A 21,683-nucleotide genomic window follows, 5' to 3' on the forward strand; every position below is an offset into this window, starting at 1 on the left:
GTGTTTGTCTTTTTTTTTTTTTTTTTTTTTTTTTTACAAATTTACGCAAACCAGTGGATACATATTAGCTATGTTGTTAGTCTCATGCTCAGCTCACGTCTCAAACTCAGATTTAGGTTTTAAACCCCGGGGGTCACTGCACTCTATTAGAGATGGACCAGATGTTCTTAATAGAAACGTTCTGAAACAGCCATTCCAGGCCTCGTAGAGTTCAGTGGTCAAGCGGTCTAAACCTGAGATTTAAACCTTTGCAGGTCCTGTAGACTTGAACTACAGCTGACTTTATGCAAGACAGGCGCAGACACACGGGTGCGTTCAGACAGAGTTCCGAGAGGTGTCGCCTGTGAGCCAGCGAACAAATATACAATATTTTAAGTGCATCCACGTCAAGGCTTACTCGCGGCGGAGAAACAAAAAGCACATTTCAAGAGAATCTACGACAGACCGATGGCGAAGTGAAGCTGCTTTTTTTGCTTGCTTATTCAGTCGTGTACTTCAGCTGAAGCGGGTAAGTTATTAGCTAATGTCAATTTGCATGTGTTATTTTCTTGCCCTTGCTAATCTGAAGCAACATTGCAAACATGGGCTTGGCTTTCTCGTTCGCTCCATCTGATTGCTGAGAGCACTCTGTTCAAAATCGGTCGTGTATTTTTGTGGCCAGTAGGGTCTTGCACAGAAGCGAGTTTTTGAAATTACAAGATTGCGGGGGTAACTTGGCTCATGTTATAAGGCGATTTAGCCGGCTAACGGTGGGTTTATTACATGCGTTGTGTCTATAACGTTAATGCTTACAATTTGCTAACTAGCTAGTGCTACACAATGTAGGTTACCAGTTGTGTCTAACGATAGACTTAATTTCAACATCCAAAGTGTAGTGCCAGAAAACTGGACGTAATCATCAAGGTAAAACATCAGATAATGTCAATGCTTGCCACAGAGTTAGCTAGCTAGCCACGTTGGCTATAGCTGTATTTTGTAAAATTATAGCCCGTCACTTTATTGCTGCCTTTTAGTTCAGGGTTTACCTGGCTATAGCGGTAGTATCTTGCCAGCTAGCTCCCTGTAGCTAACATTTGTGACTTTCAGAAATGTTTTGACTATTAGCTACCTGACGTTCGTTAACTTAGCCAGCTAGTTACTCTAATCCCCATGTTTTCTTAACTGACGTTAGCTAAATATATATATGGTATATCAAAACTTGACGTATAAATGTGTAATTTGCTCAGAAGTCAACATTGCTAGCTTGCCTGTTCAGAACGATATAGCTAAATAAATCGACTACTTCTTTTTAATTGTATTAGATAGCTAACTGAATATTTCACAGCTAGTAGCTTGGCTAACCCAGCAGATGTTTTCTTACAAAAATTTAGCTGCTCAGAAATTCATACAAAAGCTGTTAGGTAGCAGTGAAAAAGAATTAGCATGATGGTAGATCCCAGTCAGGGAAACGCGTGATTCTCACGAAATCTGAATTTCAGTCCACGGCGATGTTAGTCTACATTGTGTTGCAATGAATTGGCAGTGACCGAATAGGTTAAGGTACACAGTTTGCAGCATTTCATTCAGTATAAACTAACATCGCGGATCTTTTGTGACATATTTTCATTTGAATAGGTTTTATGCATTTCTGTTTTTGAATAATTTATACCGGCATTTACTGAAACTGTGTTGTTTGGACTTACCCATACTTACAGGGAATGTTGCTATTTTTTATGTTAAAAATGTTAATTTTATCTACAAAGATGCACACGTATTTGTCACTAACTATCGTAACAATTGTTCGAGTTCCTCTCAATGTTAATTTTTAAAAACCTTTTAAACCTATTAATTGATTACATGGGTTTTACATGCACCATTTTCAGGGTGGCATACAATGCTTAAAATTGGGTATCTGTAAAAAAGAAGAATATATAAATACATTTTTAAAGATTTTTATTTGGATTGAGGTGACATAAGTTTCCACTATTATATGTGCAGTTGCACTTGCTAAAAATACTAATACCGGTTATGGCCAGTTTCAGGCAAGGTGGGAGTTAAGAACTCGTGCCTCCAGGTGCACCTGGCTGCCTTGTACTCAGTGTGGCTAGGGTGTGGAACTGTATAGGTTGTTGGTTGTGTGGGAGAAGTTTTTGTTTTATTCACACTTTGGTCCTTTCTGCACTTACTAGCTATTTAGATGTGCTGTTTTTTTTAAAATGACAGACCCAGTGATGCTGGAGGATATTAAAATCTATGAAGTGAAGCCATTTTTTTTCCTCTTATTTATCCTCTTACCTCTTTCCAGCTGTCTGCAAATAAATGACCCGATGCTGTTTTTAAAGCTAGTTAGCTAGCAGTTGCAGCACTGTTTACCACTGTGAAAAGAGTGGGTGGACAAGGAATAGACATCTGACATCCTTCTGGAGCTAAGTGCACTGCAATATAATATAAGGAAACTGCAGGGAGTGTGTGTGTGTGTGTGTGTGTGTGTGTGTGTGTGTGTGTGTGTGTGCGTGCACGGTTTTGCCTGTGTGGGGGGGTTTCCAAGGGAGGCAGCAAGCTTAACTGGTAGAGCTGGGAACTTTGGTCTCCCACTCCACAGTGCAGCAACAGTAAAACGCCAGGCACTGTTGCAAGGTTTAATGTCCTGCTACAAGCTTTCATCATGGACGTCACCCTGTCCAACTGGCATGATTGCTGCAATAGTTTATTTTTTCGGAAGGACTTTAGTCCACTGGGACATCTGCCCACGGGTTGATGTGGCTAATGGAAGAGGCCTAGAACAGTGTGAAGGCCTAGAGTGCTGGAAGGAAAATGTCTATTACCCAGAATTACTTGAAGAATACAAAAAAAAAACTGTTACTGAGTTTATAGCACAGTGAACAAAAGCTAATCTGTATTTTTATATATTGTATCGTAGTTGAAGTGCAGTCAGAACCAATTTTGATATGATTGTATGTTGCTATTCATATATCTATGCACTAAAAAAACTACATGTCTAGTGTATAATGATATATACAGTTCTTTGGTGATGCTCTGGTGTTCTCTCTTACCTTTGTCTGTGCTGAGACTTGTACATGGTTACAGTTTTGTAGCCCCGAGTGGTTTCACTGAACTTCCACTAAATGTAAAAGCCTCTGATCAATGACCTCATTGGGCAATTTTCCTAACCACTGAAAGTAGAGTTGAGAAAAAAATAAACTTGTACAAGTTAGACAATTGAGAGATGATTAAATTTGCTCATAGCATGCTTTTTCTGTATTCGCCTATGAATGTGGCAGCATGACTTTAAATAATATATAACAAGCCTGTGACAGAGTGCTGTCACTACGGTTGAGTATGTGCTCTGACTGCCATACCAACGAGCCTGGCTCTTTGGCGTTGCGGTGAAACCTGCACTTTGGTGCCCCGTAGAGCCGGGTTCGAGGCCGGGTGGGGTGACTGCTCTCGCCCTTCGCTACAAAGCCTATGAAAATATTACATCTCTCGTTACCATCACCTTCCAGAACTGTCGACTAACGGTGAGCACATACCAAAAGCTCAAAGTTGTGAGCCAAAAGCTGTGAGTGCTGTCATGTCATCACTGTGGCTTGGTGTTTCGTTGCTAAACAAACTTTGAAGAGCACCCTAAAAACGAATACTAGGAAGACTGATACATTTAAATTCAAATTCACTTTATTGGCAGGATGTACTGAATACATGTTGCTAAAGCAACAACTATGAAAGTGCAGAACATTGAATCAATTAGCGAGAACAAAAACGAAGAGGAACAAGCAAACAACTAAAAAACCACAAAACAGTACTAGAGCAATTGTGTTCATGAATAATGATAGCTGTGATAACACACTTCTACTAATCACAATTTGTTAGCGTGTTGTTGTCACTCACTGCCTCTCTGTAAGAGAGGCTGTGACAGGGTGAGATATATTGCGCTGCCAGGCTTAAGCAGATCCTCTCCGCTCCTAGGAGAATTGGGAATTTCTCCCCTGCAGGGATGTGTTGAAATTTGAGGCAGATCTTTGCAGTTTTGCCGAAAAAATGTCTCTCATTTTTTTTAACAGTCGAAATAAAGTCCTGCTCTGTCTCAACCGAGTTGGCAGTGTGAGCACAGTCATCCCTCTATGGGAAGCCATATAAGCCTGCAGTGCTCACTGAGTGCATAGTTTGTCAATGACAAACAGCTGTAGGGGGCCTACAGATTGTTCAAAGATTGCTCCCACTCATTATGTGACAGGCATTCTCATTACCATAACAGTGTTTCTCATTCTCTAACTTGTCATCACTGTAATACACTACTATTCTGCAGATATTAATTTTAGGACAAAATTTGACAGTACATAGAGAAACAACATGAAACAACAAAATGATGCCATGTACATACATATGTGTCTTTCATGAAATCCTTCAAATAAATTATTTCAGCAAGAAGGATTGCAAAGGATGTTACTCATTACAGTAATGTGATAAAATCATTGATCATGCCTAAAATTTGTGAAGAAATGCATGTGGTATAATGTTATGTCCCAATTCAATCATGTTTGAAAAATTCTGCTAAATAAGTAGAAAATTGAAACTATTAAATGCTATTAAATATATTAGTATGTAAGACTATTAAATATTACCTGAAGTGTATCCACCCTAGATGTGCCCAGCATGTTGTACCATTGCCAGTGCAGGTGAAGTGCACACTCTATGACAGACTGATGAATTCCCTGGATTACGTTCAGTTCTGGTCTGCAGTGCCCATTGGTCCCATTGCCACATGGCTGTTAGTATCTGCGGGTGCTCAGCTGGGCATTTTGCCATTGAAAACAGGTGGCATTTGCGGATGTTACTCTCCATTTGTGTGAGTTTTTTAGTTTTGTTTCGCTCTTTATTTGGGCACTAAAACTGGTGCAGTTTTCCAACAGGTGAACCTTTTGCAGAATTCCATTTTCCTACCTGTAGATACAAGGGAAGGAGTCAGAAGAGTTGTTCATGGGACGACTTATGTTTTGTGTGATTATTTCCACTATATTATTCTTCCAATTTCCATCTCTGTAGGAACACTGAGTTACCTCTAGATGTCTGTTTTGTAGCTGTGCGCAGGCTTGATATCAGTGTTCCTCTCCCAGAGAGACAGCAGATCTGTCATCAAGGAGACGCCCACGTTTGCAAGGTGGGGGCCAGCACGGTGCAGGTGTGAAAGAGCTGATGCACACCCTGTCATTCTCTAGTGACAGTGATCAAAGAAGACAGCAAGGTGTGGTAGTACAGGGGGAATCGTTAGTCTTGGGTTCTCCTTTATGTCATCGTTAGTCTTGGGTTCTCCTTTATGTCATCGTTAGTCTTGGGTTCTCCTTTATGTCATCTGACACCGTTGGACTCGCGATTCCACATGACAGGAGGAGAAGGATCAATAAATTGCATTTTCAGAGATGGACAAAAAATAAACCGCTTCAAAATGGTCCACGTTTTTTTTTGGTCTAGGCTTTTTTAATGGCAGGTTTGCGTGCCACAGGCACAAATTACTGGTTTGAAAAAAAGTTGGCTTGGGAACATTGTAATTTCCTGGACCTCTGGTGTGCTGCCATTTCTATAATAGTGATGCTGTCTGCTTCTTCACATTTCCAGATCTTGTGGCACATCACTGTCCTCATCTTTTTGTACCTCCTGCTGTGGAGACACAGTTTTCCTCAAGCTATCGCTGCTCTTCCAGAGCAGTATCTCTGAAAGTGTGGTACAGAACACTTCACTTATGAGTCCCATCTGCTGAGGACAGTTTGAACCTTACAAACCAATCGATTATTAAAGGCAGAACGACAGATGAGCTAATAAAGCGGACATTGATGTTTTAAACATCATTGTTCTCTTCATTCTGCATGCTCTCCCTGTCTTTATGAATATTAGTGTAGATTGTGTAATGCCCAAGTTCTCAGCTGCGCCTCTTAAGGCTATCTTAAGATTCAAGAAGGCAGCAATTATCGTCGATGGAAGATAGTCTTTCTTTTCCTTGCCATGTTGACTGCCATCCAGGTACAGCTAAACTACTCAGCTTTTTTTTCCTCAAAATATGTTACATGCCAGCTCCTATGCTAATTAAGGCAGCATGTGAGATGTGGTCTGGTCAGATTCGAAATGTTTTTTTTTCCCACTTACGTTGCATTGTGTCATTTTTCTGAGGTACATTTCTACCTAGATTATTATATTGCATATGAGCAAAAAAAGATTATTCTCAGTGGTTTGCTTGATTCTTTTAAATAGGCACTTTAAACAGCAACAGTTTTTTAATGATTCTTGTATCAGTAATTCCCCTATACAGAGCGAACTGTGTGTTTGAATCTGCTCTTCTCTCTCTCAAGGCAGCTGGAGCAAACGGATAGTGGGGGCGGAACATGGATGGCTGACAGACTGGGACACAGGCACCCAAGAAAATGCTGGCCCGCAACAGGTTCATTCTACTGCTGTTGGTGGCAGCAGTTTTGGCCGTCCTCAGCCTCAGCCTACAGTTCTGTGAGTATAGCCATATACCATCTGACTGACTGATCAGCACACGGTCTACATTTCCGGCTGTGTTACTGTCTGAATCTGTGCACTCTTGTGTTGCTGTTGCCGCCGAGCTTGTGCGTCTTTATGCTGGGGCCGTCGTAGCGCTTGGTCAGTGCCAGGTTCATACTAGTACAAATCAAACCATTCCTTGAACATTGCCATTAGTTTTGTCACAGTTACACCTCCAGGTACATTTTGACATGGACTGGGTGTGGTCTCTGCTGGCGGACCTTCCAATATGATATCCCATAAAGTGAACTGGCGGGAAGTTTGCATGTGCTTTGTGGAAGTTTTGTATACCCTTGTGTGCCATACAGACGCTTTTCAGCAAAGAACAATCTTTAGATTGTGTTTAATTGTGTATAGAATTTTGTCTTGATAACGACTGCTTGTGTTATAGTGTAAAGAATTTAATGAGAATGCGGAAATCACTTGCTGTGGTCAGTGGAGGTGTCAGTTAGAGCATCTCTTGTATATGGGTGTGCCTCTGTGAGTACTGCTGGATGCATAATGCAATTCATATATGTTAGCAAATTAGCTACATGAAGTCACAGTATTAAACCAATTTCAGCAGAGTTGTCATTGTGGAACGATACCTCAGTGCCAGTTTTATATGATGCTATTGCTGAACTAAAAGGAATGGGCTAACTACAAGTTGATTTGTCAGTATGCTGTTTTCCTTTGGCCAGACTGAAATAAATAAAAATGCATGTTTAAGTAAATGCCTCTCGAAGTAATTAAATTCATGATATGTCAAAGTCATGATATGTAACTTAATTAAACATTGAAATAAACAATAAATGTGAACTTATAGCATGTTGTATGTCGAACTTGGAGAGCATGACAGACCTGTGTGAGGCATTGGCTCACCTGAAATGTTGTAAACAGTGACCCATTCTGCAGTGTAGTTATGCCTGCATTTCAAAAAAATCCATGATTTAATAGGAATTCTGTGCCCAAAAACCTCAAGCCATGGTATTGAGACTAATAGTTATCCATGTTGAATTGTATGCTGGTTAGCTAGCTACCATCCATCCTGAAGGAAATTTTGCTGTGGGTAGCCTTAGCTAGATGATGGAATAAGCATAGGAAAACCATCATTTTTACATTACATGTCATTTAGCAGATGCTGTTATCCAGAAAGACCTGCACAGTGCAGGTCAAAATTAAATTGCTAATTTCAAATTGCAAAGTCTGCAATTTGAAATTATTCTGCAAGTGATGCACTTAAAAAGTGCACTCAAACTAATTGAAGGGAATTAAGAAAATTGCTACACATTTCTTAGGAATTGCTATTCATATGATGATTTGTGTTGCAAGTTTGCTAGCCTGAAAATTAGGCAAGTCTGCACTGGGTATCATATTTCTGTTTTGCAGAATATTGAATCCACAGGATTCTTGGTTGAGGTACTTTCACACTCCTCAGGATACATTTTTGTGGTCACCTCAAAAATGATGTTAAATATATGGCTGAGGAGGGCTAGCAGAGGGCGGCACTCAGGGTTATTTTCCTGCCTCCTGTATTCAACGTTAGAGGCTCTAGTGGAAAACCAGCATAAGTTTTGGTTATTGGGGTGTGTGTGCAATGTTCCTGACAGGGGAAAAAATGTAGGCATATTTCTGTCCTTGTTATAGAGAGGACTCTAATGTCTGTTCAGTGAGACCACAAAGCAAAAACCGAACTGCTGTTTCTAAAAAAGAGAAGTTTCCACTGCAAGTAAATCAGGAAAGGCAATGTTATGTGAGAAAGAAAAATATGTTTTTGTAGTGTTTTGCAGTTATATTATTCAAACCTATAAATGTGCTTTGTGTTATGAGAAATGGGAGACGGTGCCTATTTTAGTGACCCACTGTCCTGATTTGTGCTCTGCTCTGTGAAGTGCAGTATTTTAGGTCTTAATGATACGCACAGGCTGAGAATAAAGTATACTCTTAAACTGTGTGCGGAACCGCAACTCGTACATCACAGAGGGAATTGGTGTCACTCCTCTGTATTTACTCCACAATTTTACATCCATGAAATTTGATTGCAGAGAAAAATGATCACTGATTGTGGTCACAGGTGGCCCTGAATGGTTTTTCTGACAGCATATCATCTGACCCTGGAGTTTTCCTCTTCTACAGGAGAACAGAAGCACCTCCCCACATACATATGCTTCTGTTCCTCGGTATCATTAAATGAAATTTAAGTGGAAAACAATGTGGGTAGCTATTTTTGGAATAGTGGTTAAAAGAATGGTTACAAACAATGGTTTATAAATGGTTACAAAAGTACAGCCATGTCCTAGTGACTTAAACCAATTCTGCATGGAGAGTACCTTCTAAGTGTATTAATGCCCCTGATTAAGTAAGCAGGAATAACATGATACATGAGAAAAATGATACAAATTATAGTTTTTTATTCTGTTTTAAAAATGTTTATGTGTTAAAAGAGTGCCATTATTGCTTTAAAACTTTTAGAAAACCACATTTTTGGTCATAATGTCCTGGACCATGTTGCAGTTTATAACTCCTATTACTCCTATTACTCCTATAACTATTTTAACAAGGCATCCAGCACCCACACGTGCAAACAATCTCAAAACATAATAAAGCCCCATCAGATTTCACAGTGGGCGTGGGTTCTCTGTCTGTTGCAAATTCAGTTTGCCCCTTTTAATCACCATCAGGGTATTTCCGGTGCACCACCTCCAGAGCTAGATCTCTAAGTGAAATCTGAAGCACGCCCAGACTTTGCCTGATTTGCCTTTATTTGATCTTCGTCATTGGAGTTCTTATCTGAGGTAGCGTCTCGTTGCTGTAGCCGTGACCTCCGCCTCCTGCTCCTTTTCAGCGCCTCTGAACGTGTTGCAGCTCACGCTGTCCTCAGGCAGACACGGGGCCTCCACAGTCCCAGGGCGTTATGCGGCAGTAAGCAGTATTAGATCAGTGACTCTCTGCAAGGGCAGAGTGGGAGTCGCGGAAGGGCGTCTGTGTTCTCAGTGTGAAGCTTTGACATGAAGGCGATGATCATCCTTACTTCAGCTGTTCCACATGCAGCTCAGGCACTTCTGTTGGATAGCTTGTGTGTGTGTGTGTGTGTGTGTGTGTGTGTTTGCATGTGTGATAGGGGTGTGGGGGGCTGGATTAGGTATTTTCTGTTCATAGAGGTTCAGTCATTTTTATCAAACGCACCAGAAACAGACTTGCGTACTCTCTCACTCACTTCACCCAGGTTACTAAATTTGCCTATGGGTTATGTAAATTCCCCCATAAATTTACCAAAATGCCCTTATAAAGATACCTGTCTCTCTCATGTGCATTCTACCAAGTCTACAGAGACTATACAGGCAGCAGAAGCTCACTCACACCCAGCTAATACTAAGTGCTGGTTCCTGGTTTGACCGACAGCTGGTATATGTGGTAGCTTATGTGATAGCTTATGTGGTAGAATGTAACCTTCTTTATGTACACATCAACTGCATTAACCAGCAATGCTGTTTGCTGAAGCTGACCTAGTGTTAATCTTGTTGTCATTTGTGTGTACAGCTTAAGCAAATTGAAATAAACTATTTGTTTATTTATTTATTTATTTATTTTCAAGCATGCTTAAATTGTACTGTTTGAAGCTACTGTTTGCTGTTTGGAAGAAAGGCCCTTTTTTAGGGCAGTCAGATTTAGAGGACAAGTTACATTCGCAGAAGAATCTCAGTATTAAATCGCAATATTATTTTGAGCTCCGAGGGGGAAAAAAGAAAGGTTGTAAGCTCATTTATAAGTGCAATCCGGTAGAGTGCCGCACCAGCTGGTGATCCCGCCTGTGCCGTATGGCGAGTTTTACTCCCACACGCTGGCGTGTGCGTGTGTGTGTGTGTGTGTGTGTGTGTGTGTGTGTGTGTGTTCAGGGGGGAGGGGGGTCAGACAGGGAGAGAGAGAGCGCTGTTGCTCTGCAGGAAACGCAGTTGTAGTGGCGGTCTGTCTCCGTGCCAGAACCTCAGCCTCCCAGCCTTTTCGGAGCCCCTGCCAGACCACAGCATCTGCGAACGTTCCAACACAGGAAGTGGAACCAGTACGAGTGTGCCGTTCCCCAGCTGCACACTGGCTGGCCCGCAGGGAGCAGAGAGCCCGGCGGAATCTTCACTGAACAGAGGACACGATTTACCGAGCGCAGAAATTACACAGAGCCAATGCAGAGAAGTGAATATGCATCTCTCTCTGTGACTGCTCGATCTACAGGCACTACCAAGCACCTTGCGCTGAATACTGAAGTACAAGAAGTTTGTTTTCTCTCTCAGCGTTGAGCCTGTCGAGACTGTGCTGAACCCAGGCACTGCAAAGACCCAGTCGATCATCAGTCAGTCACTTTTTACAGAATATTGTGCACTTTCCGAAAGAGCTGCCTGAAGGATCTTCACACGCTGCAGGTGAAGTTTATAAGAATTGCATCCTTCCAGGAGTTTGATAAGTGGTTGTTTTTTTAAAAGCGGGTTTCCAGGTACCTGGATGAAGTACCTCATGTATGGAACAAGTTATGTTTGGAGTGTTTAGTGTGCCACCCCCCCCCCCCCCCCCCCCCATTTTGGGGGGCAACTGAACGTGAACTTCACTGCACAATGCCAGCCTCTCCAATGTAAGGGTAGATATTCCTGAAAGGGCCAGATATGGTGTGAGGATAAGACTGAGGAGCAGTTAAGAGGCCGCATAAACTGACATGGTTTTATAAGGATTCCTGGGCACCGGTCTGCTTGCTGATCAAAGAACAAAGCCAGGGAGTAATTGCAGATTAACTTGAAGGCTTCATTTGTGACAGCAGATGAAGCGAAGCATCTGCCAGAGATCGGTTACCGATGCGATTCCATTTTGTCATCTCTTCTCTCGCTGACTTTGTCGCCCTTTGATACTACTGACATAAACCTGTCTCCTACGCTGAAAGATTCAGCTGTGGTTCAGCATGTCTCACCCCTACAGCTTGGCAACCGATTCTTTAAGTTTTGCTCAGGACAGGTTTAAACACAGCAAAACGACTGGCGGGCACAGGCAGACTGACAGGCCGGCTAACTTGTGCTGGAGGTGAATACTAAGAGAATTACTGTAACAACACTCGCCTCAGTGCTCTAATCATGTGCACACATGTGTTGGATTCACACTCTGCTCTGTGCTAGCTTTTTGCATCCCTTTTCATAAAGTTACTAACATTCAAAAAGGCGTGCATTTAATAAATGTGAATTTACAGGAAATTACACCAAGCACGCCTAGGCACCAGGCTGTGCAAGATGCCCTCCCCTCTCCTTCTCCCTCTCTCCTTTCTTTCTGTTTTCCTTCCTTTTTCTCTGGCTCAGTTTCCCCCAGTGCTGCTGTTGTAATGGGGTTTACAGATGATCACCCAGGCCTGCCTGCCTTCTGTATGACAATAGCTGGTAGTGTTCTGCGTCCCCAGACGCCCGTATCCGTCTCCCAGGTTTACCGTTGAATGGTCGCGTTCCCCTGACACGTCCTGGCACTTACTGTGATGAATGTGAGTTCAGTGTTGTGTGCATATTTCTGCTCTTGACACATGATATTTGAAACAGACAGCTGCTGCGGGAGAACGTAGTCACAATTATGCTAGGCTCTGCTGCCAATTGTGTGCTTGGTAGAACTTGAGTCACGTTGCATTCTTATTGACAATGCAGCAGCACTGAGCATGACGACCAGCGCTGTTGGTGTTCATTTCTGTGCTTATTGCAGAATTACTCTTTATTTTTGCTCCTTTGAAAATGGCATAATGCTGTTATCCCAGCTCTTTGCCCTCTTCCTAGGCAGTCACGATGCCATTACATACAAAAGGAGCTTGTTTTGCTTTGAGTTGGCACTCGTTCACTCTGCAGGTCTAAACACACAGCAGAGAATCTCACTGCGGGTACATTTCAGAATGATCTTATTTATCTGTGAATTGTGCAACCTTTATTTGTATAGAATTTTCTACCGGTACAGTAAAAAGTGATTCACAAAATAAAAAATAAACTGTACAAGAAATTTTACAATAATGATGAGAATTATACAGAGAGATAGTGAACAGGACTGTACACTGTAGACTGTATTTTCTTTCTTACACTTATTTCCTCCTGGAAGCTATAGATTCTATGTGAAGACATGACAAAGCGTAACTACCCAGTTGGGTGCTTTTCCCTTCACTGCGTCCCTGCGCCAAGGTCATGAGTTATTCACAAGGTACTCGCTGTGGCCGCCCTTCGCATCTGAGAGCGGGGAAGGAGGCATTGGAAGAAAGGCCGCATGTAGGACAGACCTCCATGTTTAATTAATCGACCCAACATGCTGGATTCCATCTCTGCCGCGGTGCCCCCCTGTGGTGGCCCAGGCACACTCTGAGCTTCCGCTGTTTCACCTTTGGGCATTGCGTGATCACAGATACATTTCCCTTTCGTATGAGGGTCACATTCACTCAAATTTTTCAGTGAGTTTTTAATTAAAATCTAACATACACCAGATGATTCCTGTAGCCCGCTGCCACGCTACCATGGTCAGAGAATTCCTCCAAATCTAGAAAAAAAAGGGTCCCTTATCAAAAAATAAAAGTTCTCAGCTGGCCATTTCAAGAGCCATGCTTCAGTCCATTTGAAAATTTCAGGTTCAAACTCAGGACAAAATTTCAGAGATAAAACCTCTGAAAAGTATATCTGAAATACCTACAGCAATTTTGTCTGAAGGACTGGTTAAAAAAAACCCTCAGAAGTGTGAGAACCTTATAAAACACTATAGGAAGTGTCTTGTCAGTACACTCCATGCCATATGAGGATTTACAAAACACTAAGTACAGGGGTGTGAATAAACATGATTTTGTGAGCAGGACCCTTATTTTACGCAATTAAACTCCAACGCCTACATTTTTCTTGTTATGTTATATCTTGCACTGTTTTTCTGTGCTGCATTGATGCATGAGAGGTCCTTTGCCCAGAGCCCTGTATTAAGCAGAATGTGACCTGGTCTTTTCTTCTGTTTGATAGCTGTGCGCTGTGGACAGGTGATGAGTGGAAGCACAGCCGAGCTGTCCTCTGGGTGCGCTCTGTGTACCTGGCCATAGGAGCCTCGTCACCGTAACAGCCACAACAGCGTGTGACCGGCCTCGGTGACAGATCTCACCTGGGAGGTTAGGGAGTTACCAATAGCAGTAACACTGCAGAGAAGAAGGAGTGTTGAGAGGACAAAGAGAATGGAAACAAGAAGGAGGGAGGAGACTGGCAGAGAGAGCAATGCGGAGAGACAGGAGAGATGACATTGAGAGAAGAATAAAGGACAGAGAGCGAGAGACAGACTCAGGAGACTGAGATAAGTGGAAGTGCAGGGATAAGCAGGGACTGCAGCGGGGAGTCACTGGCAGTAAGAGGAGGGGGAACTGCATAGCAATACTTCATCGCATTGGCTGCTAAAATTAAACATCTTGCTGATGATTTTCCTTTTCTTAAATTTTCCTTTCCTATTGCTTTGTTGCAATAAAGCATTTGTGACGGCAGAAAAAGCATTTGTGTCTGTATGTCTGTGCCTGGATCTGTGTGTCAGTTGCACAGATTCTGATGAATCTGGCTTGTGTCCCATTGAGCATCTCTGAACCCACGCTGTGATGTCAGTATCATGTTATGTGGAGGCCTGGAGGGGCTGTAGGCTTGGAGCTGCATTAGCTGGAATGGCATCCAAGTCAGCTAGACTGGCAGCTGTTTCTTCATCGAGGGAGCAGGGCTGCCAGTGTAGTTGATGTGCGCATCATTAATTGAGACACCACAAATGTATGGTATGGAGCGTTTGACCACTCAAAAAATGTTCCTGAGGATCCCATGGCCCAATCAGTGCACGGGAGGCTGCCGCCCAGAAATCCCAGGCAATGAAGCTGTTACAGCACCTTTCTCTCAGCTCGCCAATTAGGTAGTGAAACATGTCTGCCAACAGTTACTGTCTGACTCAGAACATTGCCTGGAGGTCTAGTCGTTTAGAGGTTTAGAGGTGTGTGCGTGGGTGCGCTAATGAAACAATGAATAGGAAAATTAGAAAATGACTGGTCTATTTTGCATTATTATGACACGTAAAAACAAAAGTCGAGTTGTTTTTCCCATATTTTATGTTTTGCAATACTCAGAAATGGACAAGATTGTCAGGGTAGTTAATAAGAACATAACAATAATATAATAATGATGTAGTAATATTTCTTAATATATAATATTACAAAATACATAGTCTTATCTAGTTTGCAGACTTAAAGTGTTTGGGAATATTGATGAAAATGTAAAAGCTACACTCTTGTTAGTTGTTTAGAGTGTAGTTCAGTTGCTGTTTCAATTGAAATAAAAACCTTCTCTGGACTCCAAGTTGTGAAATGTTGTTGGGCACAATGTTTCAAAGTTGTGCATAATGTTTAAAGTGAAGCCAATAGCTACATCAGTAGCTAACCGCCTGCAGTTTGCAATAAATAGGCTACAGGAGCAAAAGTTTTTTTCTCCTTTAGCCTATTAGGGATGTATAAAAAAGGTCTGTTGTGTACTAAAAACCAATATAAAAATGGGATAACACCCCTAAATTCAGTTTATGTGTAATATTTTAAAATTGAAAATGGGAAAGCATGGTTTTTGCATTTTACTGTCTGAACAGAAACGTTTCTAAATAAAATCTGTTTGTGGTGCAGTAAAGACAAAGGAATGGCGGTGCACATACCCAGTAGGCGCGTTGGCATTCAGGCATGGTGAGTGAGATTACGGCTGGAGTGCTCCTCCTGAGTGCACTGTGGTGCACTGGCAGTGGGGCGCTGGTAAAGGTGCTCTGTGACAGCCGGTATATAGTGAGGATGTGGGTGTTGATGAGGTGCTGTGTTTATCACGGATGTGCAGTGGTTGAAATCAATTTTCATCACTCTGTTATCTGATACAGTCACATTTTCCTGCCTTTCGTTATGAGATGCCCCTCTGAGGCCAAGCACAGTCCTCTTCAGAGACCACCTTGGGAGACATACATTGACAGACTAAAACGGTTGCGATTGTAGTACCAACAAGCATGCGGCATGTTTGGAAGCTGAGTGTTCCATTCTAATCGCAGTTGATGTGACAGGTGAAACAGGAAACTGTCGCCTATTGCTTTTGAATGAAAAGGTTACTTGAGTACTCTCTCCATTACTTCAAAACAAGATTGTTGGCTTTAAATGAGTCTGCTGATCTGATGGTGTGAGATGGACTTGGGCAGACACTCCTGTCTTTTCAAGCACCAAGACCGAGAATTAACAGACTACAACGAGATGCTGTGTGCAGAACCTCAGAGATATGAAATGCTTAGTAGAGGAACTTAATTTCATGGTTGAAGGTTCACGCTTTGGCAGAGAAGGGCAGTGAGTTCGCAAAGCTTAAACGCCTTTGGTGTCAGTGTCAGTAGCTGATTAAACAGAGGTACACGTGGACAGGGCTGCTGTCGGTAAAAAGATACTGGCTCCAAGTTGATCTGCTTCCCCTGTTGCTTTGAGTGATTCGTTAAAAAAAAATGCTAGATGAGTAAGGCCCAATGTCAAGAGCACTCAAGCTTCATTCAGGTACAAGAGCCTCATTCCTCCAGCAAGTTTTTTTTTTATTTATATTTTTGCATTTTTCTCCTTTTATCGGCTAACCTCCATTAAGCATTTAAGCTTGTATCCACCACAACAACAGCTGCCGAAACCAAGTAGGAGTCTGGGGCGAGGCATGTGCAATTGTCCGATACACATGTACACATACACACACACACCCAACTATTTTTCACACTACAAGTCCCACAGTGCATCAGGAGGCAAACATCGGCCGAGGATTGATGCATCCCTTTAATGCTATCTGAGTATCTAATGGGCACCCAAGCAAGTCCCAGGGTGTCAAGAGCAGAGCAACAAGGGGACCTGGCCGATCTACCCACCACCATCCCTGGCAGATTGAAGCCAATTTGTTCCACTGATATGGACTCCCTGTCATTGTCAACGAGTGGCACGGCCCATTTTGAATAGCGCCATAGTGCACATATAGTGCTTGAAACAAGTGCTTTTGCTGTCTGAGCCGCAGTAGTACATTAGTAAATTTCTTGGCATGTCAAACTATGCACCCAATTTTTCCTATAAATAAGCAAGAAGAAACCCAGTGACTTTTTAAGTGAGGTACAAATTAAATTCTGGTAGCTAATCGTGGATGAAACCTGATGGTTGAGCCTCCTGTGTTTTCTGAGATTATTGCAGTTAGCTAGCGTGCAAGGTAGTAACTTAGAGAAATTTTAGGTTGTATGTAACTAGTGTATAAGATCATCAAGCGGTTCATTAAGGCAGGTCAGTAATCTGCCACATGTGATTTTAGCTTTGATAGAATCAGCATTCCTCTTTCAAGTCATGCATTGAAGGTAATAAACACTGTCGTCAGATCAGCTTTGTTGTTCATTTTCTTATTATGAAAGGAATAGAGTAAGTGGAGAAGTCTGATCAGGGTCCACTGCATAGGGCCTCTCCCTCTGCTTTGCACAGGCTTTTTTATCTTCGATCACACGCATGCTTAAGAGTAATACAAATCATATGCAACAGTACTTTATTTATCAAAAGAATGTCTAGGCAAGCTGCCTAGTGTTTAGTCTGATACACTAACCAAATAAATGTGAGTTATACAGCACTGACACAGTCTAGGAAAAAACAGCCTTCATGTTTTGAATTTGTAGTAATTTTACATTCCACACAACAATACCCTGTTCCAAAAGCTCAGACTGGCATACCCAGGCATTTTGGCCTTTGTAAAAAATAACATAATAAATGTTAGCAGGCCTACAGACACAGAGCGCACCTTTGATGTGTGTCAACAAGGCAGCAAAGAAAAAGTGTGTCATGAATGCTCTCCTTGTTGCGGAGCCCTCCTGGAGCTGCCCCGCGCTCTGTGAGGGCCGGGTTAATGGCCGCAGCGCACCTTATGGACACAGTCAGAGCGGATGTGTGAGCCATACGGCCTCACACCAGGCAGGCTTCGACAGCACGTTGGCAGCAGCGGGCTGAGTCACCCAGAGAAAGGGCCCTTTATAGTCTGCAGCAGAGCAGCGCGGGATCTGATTGGTCGGCCCGTGCAGAGCGCTATGAGCAGGGCTCGGGGCTGACAGAGTCAATAGCCTCCAGTGTGCGGTGGTCCTCCGTACTCGGTGCCGTCTGAAGAATGCGTTCGCTCTCGCCCTTGCTCCCGCTGCTGCTGCTGCTCGGTGGTGAGTCTCTTGCCTTTCCCTTGTGCCACATTACTTTCAGGGGTGGTAAGTCTCTTGCCTTCATGCTTTGCCATGTTACATTAGAGCTCACCTGCTTTTTCTTCATCCTTGACTGTTTTCACTTTGAAGCAAGGGATGGAAATAATTTTCTGCATGCTGTTCCTTGCCCGCTTTATATGGTTTTAATTTTCCTGAACTGTTTTGTGAGTGTCTGTGTGTGTGTGTCTGTGTGTGTGTGGGTGTCTGTGTCTGTGTGGTGTGAGTAGGAATGAATAGAAATATCTTTTGTAATAACTAATAAAGAATTGGATGGAAAGATGTACTAATGAGTTCTGTAAATTGTTTCCAACTATCTGAGTCACTTTACTGTAAAAACGATTAAAAAGACAGCGTACAAGTATGGAAGTCCATCGTTTTAATTTGATTTTTTTTACTGTTTGCGGTGCTTTGGAAATATTTACGGAACAGATTTGAAGTTAACAATGCATAGGAAATTGAGAAAGAATGAGAGCATGAGTGTGTCTTACAAGCATGATCTCACCTTCCCTGTATACTCCTGATGGTTTCCTGGAAAGGACCACTGGTACCCAGGTCTCTGTTGGTTGCCTAGTATTCATTGTATTGGCCAGAAGTAGGTGTGTTTATGGAACTGACAAAAGAGGCAAGAAAAGTTGCCTGGCGCAGTGGCAGGTAAATTGTTCAACCCTCTGCAAATAGAACTTCTGAAGTAAACCGTGAACAGCTAGCTGCAGACATCATCTGCTGCGTGGGAGAGCTAGGCAGCACTTCGATTTTTGTTTTACTCAAACTGAAGTCTCTCTGCACTTGCTAGCTAGTTAGCTACATGTGAACCAAAATGGCAAAACACTGGAAAAGAGAAGTCCTCATTTTCTAAAGCTGTGGAGCACAAAAATGCACACTAAAACTGTCAAATTGGACTGTCTTCCACTTTACTAGCTAGCTGCTAGCTAGTGATCAGGTGCTAGGTTTTAGCTAGCTAGAGAGCAGCTGTCCTGGATGCTGACCAGAGTAAAGGTGGAAAGGGTAGATGTGTGACGCCCTTTTGAAGCTAACTGCTCATGAGCATGCGGTAATGTGTACTGCACACAGTTAATGAAAAATATGTACCGAGCTGGTCTCACAGTTTAATCAGACCTGTGGGAACAGCTCAGTATACACTCAGACCTGTGAGACCAGATCTTTTGCACAGACCAGCAGGGACTCAAGGGATAAACCTTAACTTCATCCTTAACAGAGGGACAGGCAGCATATACTCTCAATGGTTCAAAAGCAGTTGCAGTACCGAACAGTTTTGTTTTTTCTTGCTGCTGTGTAGATTCATTTTGCTGGTGCTCAGTGCATCAAATCCCCCAAGCAAGGACCCTCAACCCCACAAGCCCATTACCCTCTTCAACGGGAGCATGACACACTCGTGAGATCCCCCTCCCACTCCCCACAAGTGTTTCCCAAAAACCTAACAACCTGGGGCATTGTCAATTCAGCAACAGTGTTGACTTTGTGAGTGCAATGAGTACTGGAGGGAGCAACACGTTGCCAAGGGACGGTTGAGGGTTTTGGAGAAGTTTTTCTGTCCTCTTTTTTCCCCCCGATGAGAGAAACATCTAGGTCTTTCAAATTGCAAAGAGCTGTAATGTTTGCCTTCCCAAGCTCCCCACAAGCACTTTAAAGAATCAGAAGAATACTTTTTAGTGGATGAGAGCCCACGGTTCACCATCTTCCCAGGATTCCCTTCACTGCGACCAGAATGGTTCCCACACCTCTCTCACATTAAGATGGTCGCCCGACGATTCTCTCACTGACATTCAGTGTCCGCAACAAAACGTTCTTGACGGGTGTGTGCATGCGTGTGTGTGGATGCATTTGAACTTCTTTTCTTCCTCCGTGGAAGAAAAAAATCGCTTTGACGTAGGTGAGCCTCTATTACCAGTGAGTGTCACTCGTTCTCTATCTTTTCTTCCAGTGCACCTCATTCCCACCACTCCAGTGAGAGATGAGAAGTCACCTGGCAAGAGCAGGAAGAGGGTGAACCCTGTCCCGCACACAGAGCCCCCCGAGCCGGACCCCATATACGAAGCGTATGCTTACTGCAATATTCCCAACAGGACAGAGCAGGGCTGGGAGGGTAAGTATCTGCATCTCTGCACGGAACAGGAAACCAAGTCCCCAACACTTTTGGGTCACAATTTCTGCTCTCCTTTTATTGTTTATCCACTATTATATTACAGTACATTGTACAGATAAAAGTCTTTATGCGTTATACAAGCTGAAATAGTCTATGAAGGAATCACCTTCACCTGTAATGAGAAGAGCCAGTAATGACAGTGATTGATTGGCAGTCAGTAATATGTATGCAGTTGTTAGTAAAAGTCCCGGACACCAAAACATCGAAGCAGATTCGATGTCCGTAGAAAAAGACAGGAAGGTTTATTTGCACAGCTGCCGGCCGTGGGAACATCAGCATTGAGCAGAAGTTCGACAGGTATAGCATTTAGTTCATTTTTTTACAGTTAATAGCAGGCACATTTACATATGAGTTATGATGACCAGCGGGGGTACTGTTTCTGATTGGTTTTGCGGAGCTGTGCATAGCTAAACAGCTCCCTCTCTAATTGGGTATTTCCTGAGCCCTGTAACCTAATTGGCTCCGTAGGGTTCACAAGAGGCGCCGTTTGGCTCTGGTCAGATGTAGCGGCATCGCTTTGTATTCGAATACACATCGCTTGTCTCCAGCGTTTGTATTCGAATACACATCGCGTGTCTCCGGATCAAACGCCATGTCGTTCCACAAAACTGTCTCCCAACACAGTGTTGTCAGTGACTGTAGTAATGAATCTATGCATGTGTGATATAATGATCCTCAACTTCCACCATCTTAACAATAGCGGATAAATTCTGCCAGTTTAATTCAATTCTTTGTGTTTTCTATGGATGAGGAATGTGTATGATAGAAGCCAGCCATAGGCTGATCAGCCACATTCATGTAATTAGCAATGGTTCAATGCAGGTGTATAGCTGCTGAAGGCATTTTTTTGTGTGGCTTTGCTCCACGTTGCAGACTACTGAGCAGGTGTGAATTGGCATCAGGTATGGTAACACACTGAGAGAGGTAGTATGCTTCAAAGTTCCTGGATGTCATACTACATTCACCCAAAAAGCAGGATACAGTGGCTGTATAGCATCCAGGAAGTGTCACATTTCCTGCCCCAGAATTCATTCATTCATTCATTCAAATTGCTGGGAGGAGTTCAGAATGGGGAAAAAATTATTGAAAATTTGAACAGTCTGGAGTCTGCATATAAGTGTAAGCTAACAACTAATAGTACTTATCATGTACCACTTTTGTTTTTCATGATGTACTGTCACATAAGTTAACTTATGTTGTAATATTTGTCCTCTATTGTCCTCTCTCTTCCTGAAGGCCACTGCCCTGCTGACTACAAGTTGCTGTCAGTCCATGTGATGATTCGTCATGGCGACCGGTACCCACTCTATGCCATCCCCAAGACCAGAAGGCCTGCCATTGACTGCATGCTGGTGCCTGACAGGTGAGTCACCTACCAGCCTGGCACAAGCCAGGGTCCAACTCTGGTATTCAGGTACTGTCAGTGAGAGCTTTGCAGGCTTTGCTGTCATGGTGAAAGCTGAAGCGTTTGAAACAGCAAGGACCGTGTGCTTGTCCTTGGTGTGGCTGGTTTTACTGTCATTATGAAGTCATGGGCTCAGTCCCCAGCCAAGTCATAACGAAGACTAGCAATGGACAGGTGTACTTCACCAAGACTCCCATGGCCGCCTACCTGCATCAGGACTCAGAGTTTGAGATACGCTATGTAGGTACAGTGTCATCCACAGATAGAGTTGTTCATTTTATTTGTTCAACTTTTACGGACAGTAATACATAAATGGCTTTTAACGTGATTTAACAGGAAGTGATGTTTCACAACTTCTCACCCAAC

The 21,683-nt window shown here is 42.8% G+C and overlaps 1 protein-coding gene across 2 annotated transcripts in view; it reads left to right on the forward strand.

Moving 5' to 3' along the window:
* The first annotated feature begins 409 nt into the window (after positions 1-409).
* pxylp1 (2-phosphoxylose phosphatase 1) overlaps positions 410-21,683 on the forward strand; it is a 34,553-nt gene continuing 13,279 nt past the window's right edge. The window contains exons 1-4 of one of the 2 annotated variants that reach the window (XM_036537528.1): positions 410-508; positions 6,321-6,471; positions 19,691-19,852; positions 21,149-21,275. In XM_036537528.1, the coding sequence (XP_036393421.1) occupies positions 6,393-6,471; positions 19,691-19,852; positions 21,149-21,275 (368 nt within the window). In that variant the 5' untranslated portion in view covers positions 410-508; positions 6,321-6,392. Of the gene's footprint in view, positions 509-6,320; positions 6,472-17,577; positions 17,710-19,690; positions 19,853-21,148; positions 21,276-21,683 lie in introns of those variants that run through there. The other variant, XM_036537529.1, reaches the window with a different exon arrangement.

The sequence above is a fragment of the Megalops cyprinoides genome, chromosome 9, assembly GCF_013368585.1.
Source record: "Megalops cyprinoides isolate fMegCyp1 chromosome 9, fMegCyp1.pri, whole genome shotgun sequence".
Lineage (NCBI taxonomy): Eukaryota > Metazoa > Chordata > Actinopteri > Elopiformes > Megalopidae > Megalops > Megalops cyprinoides.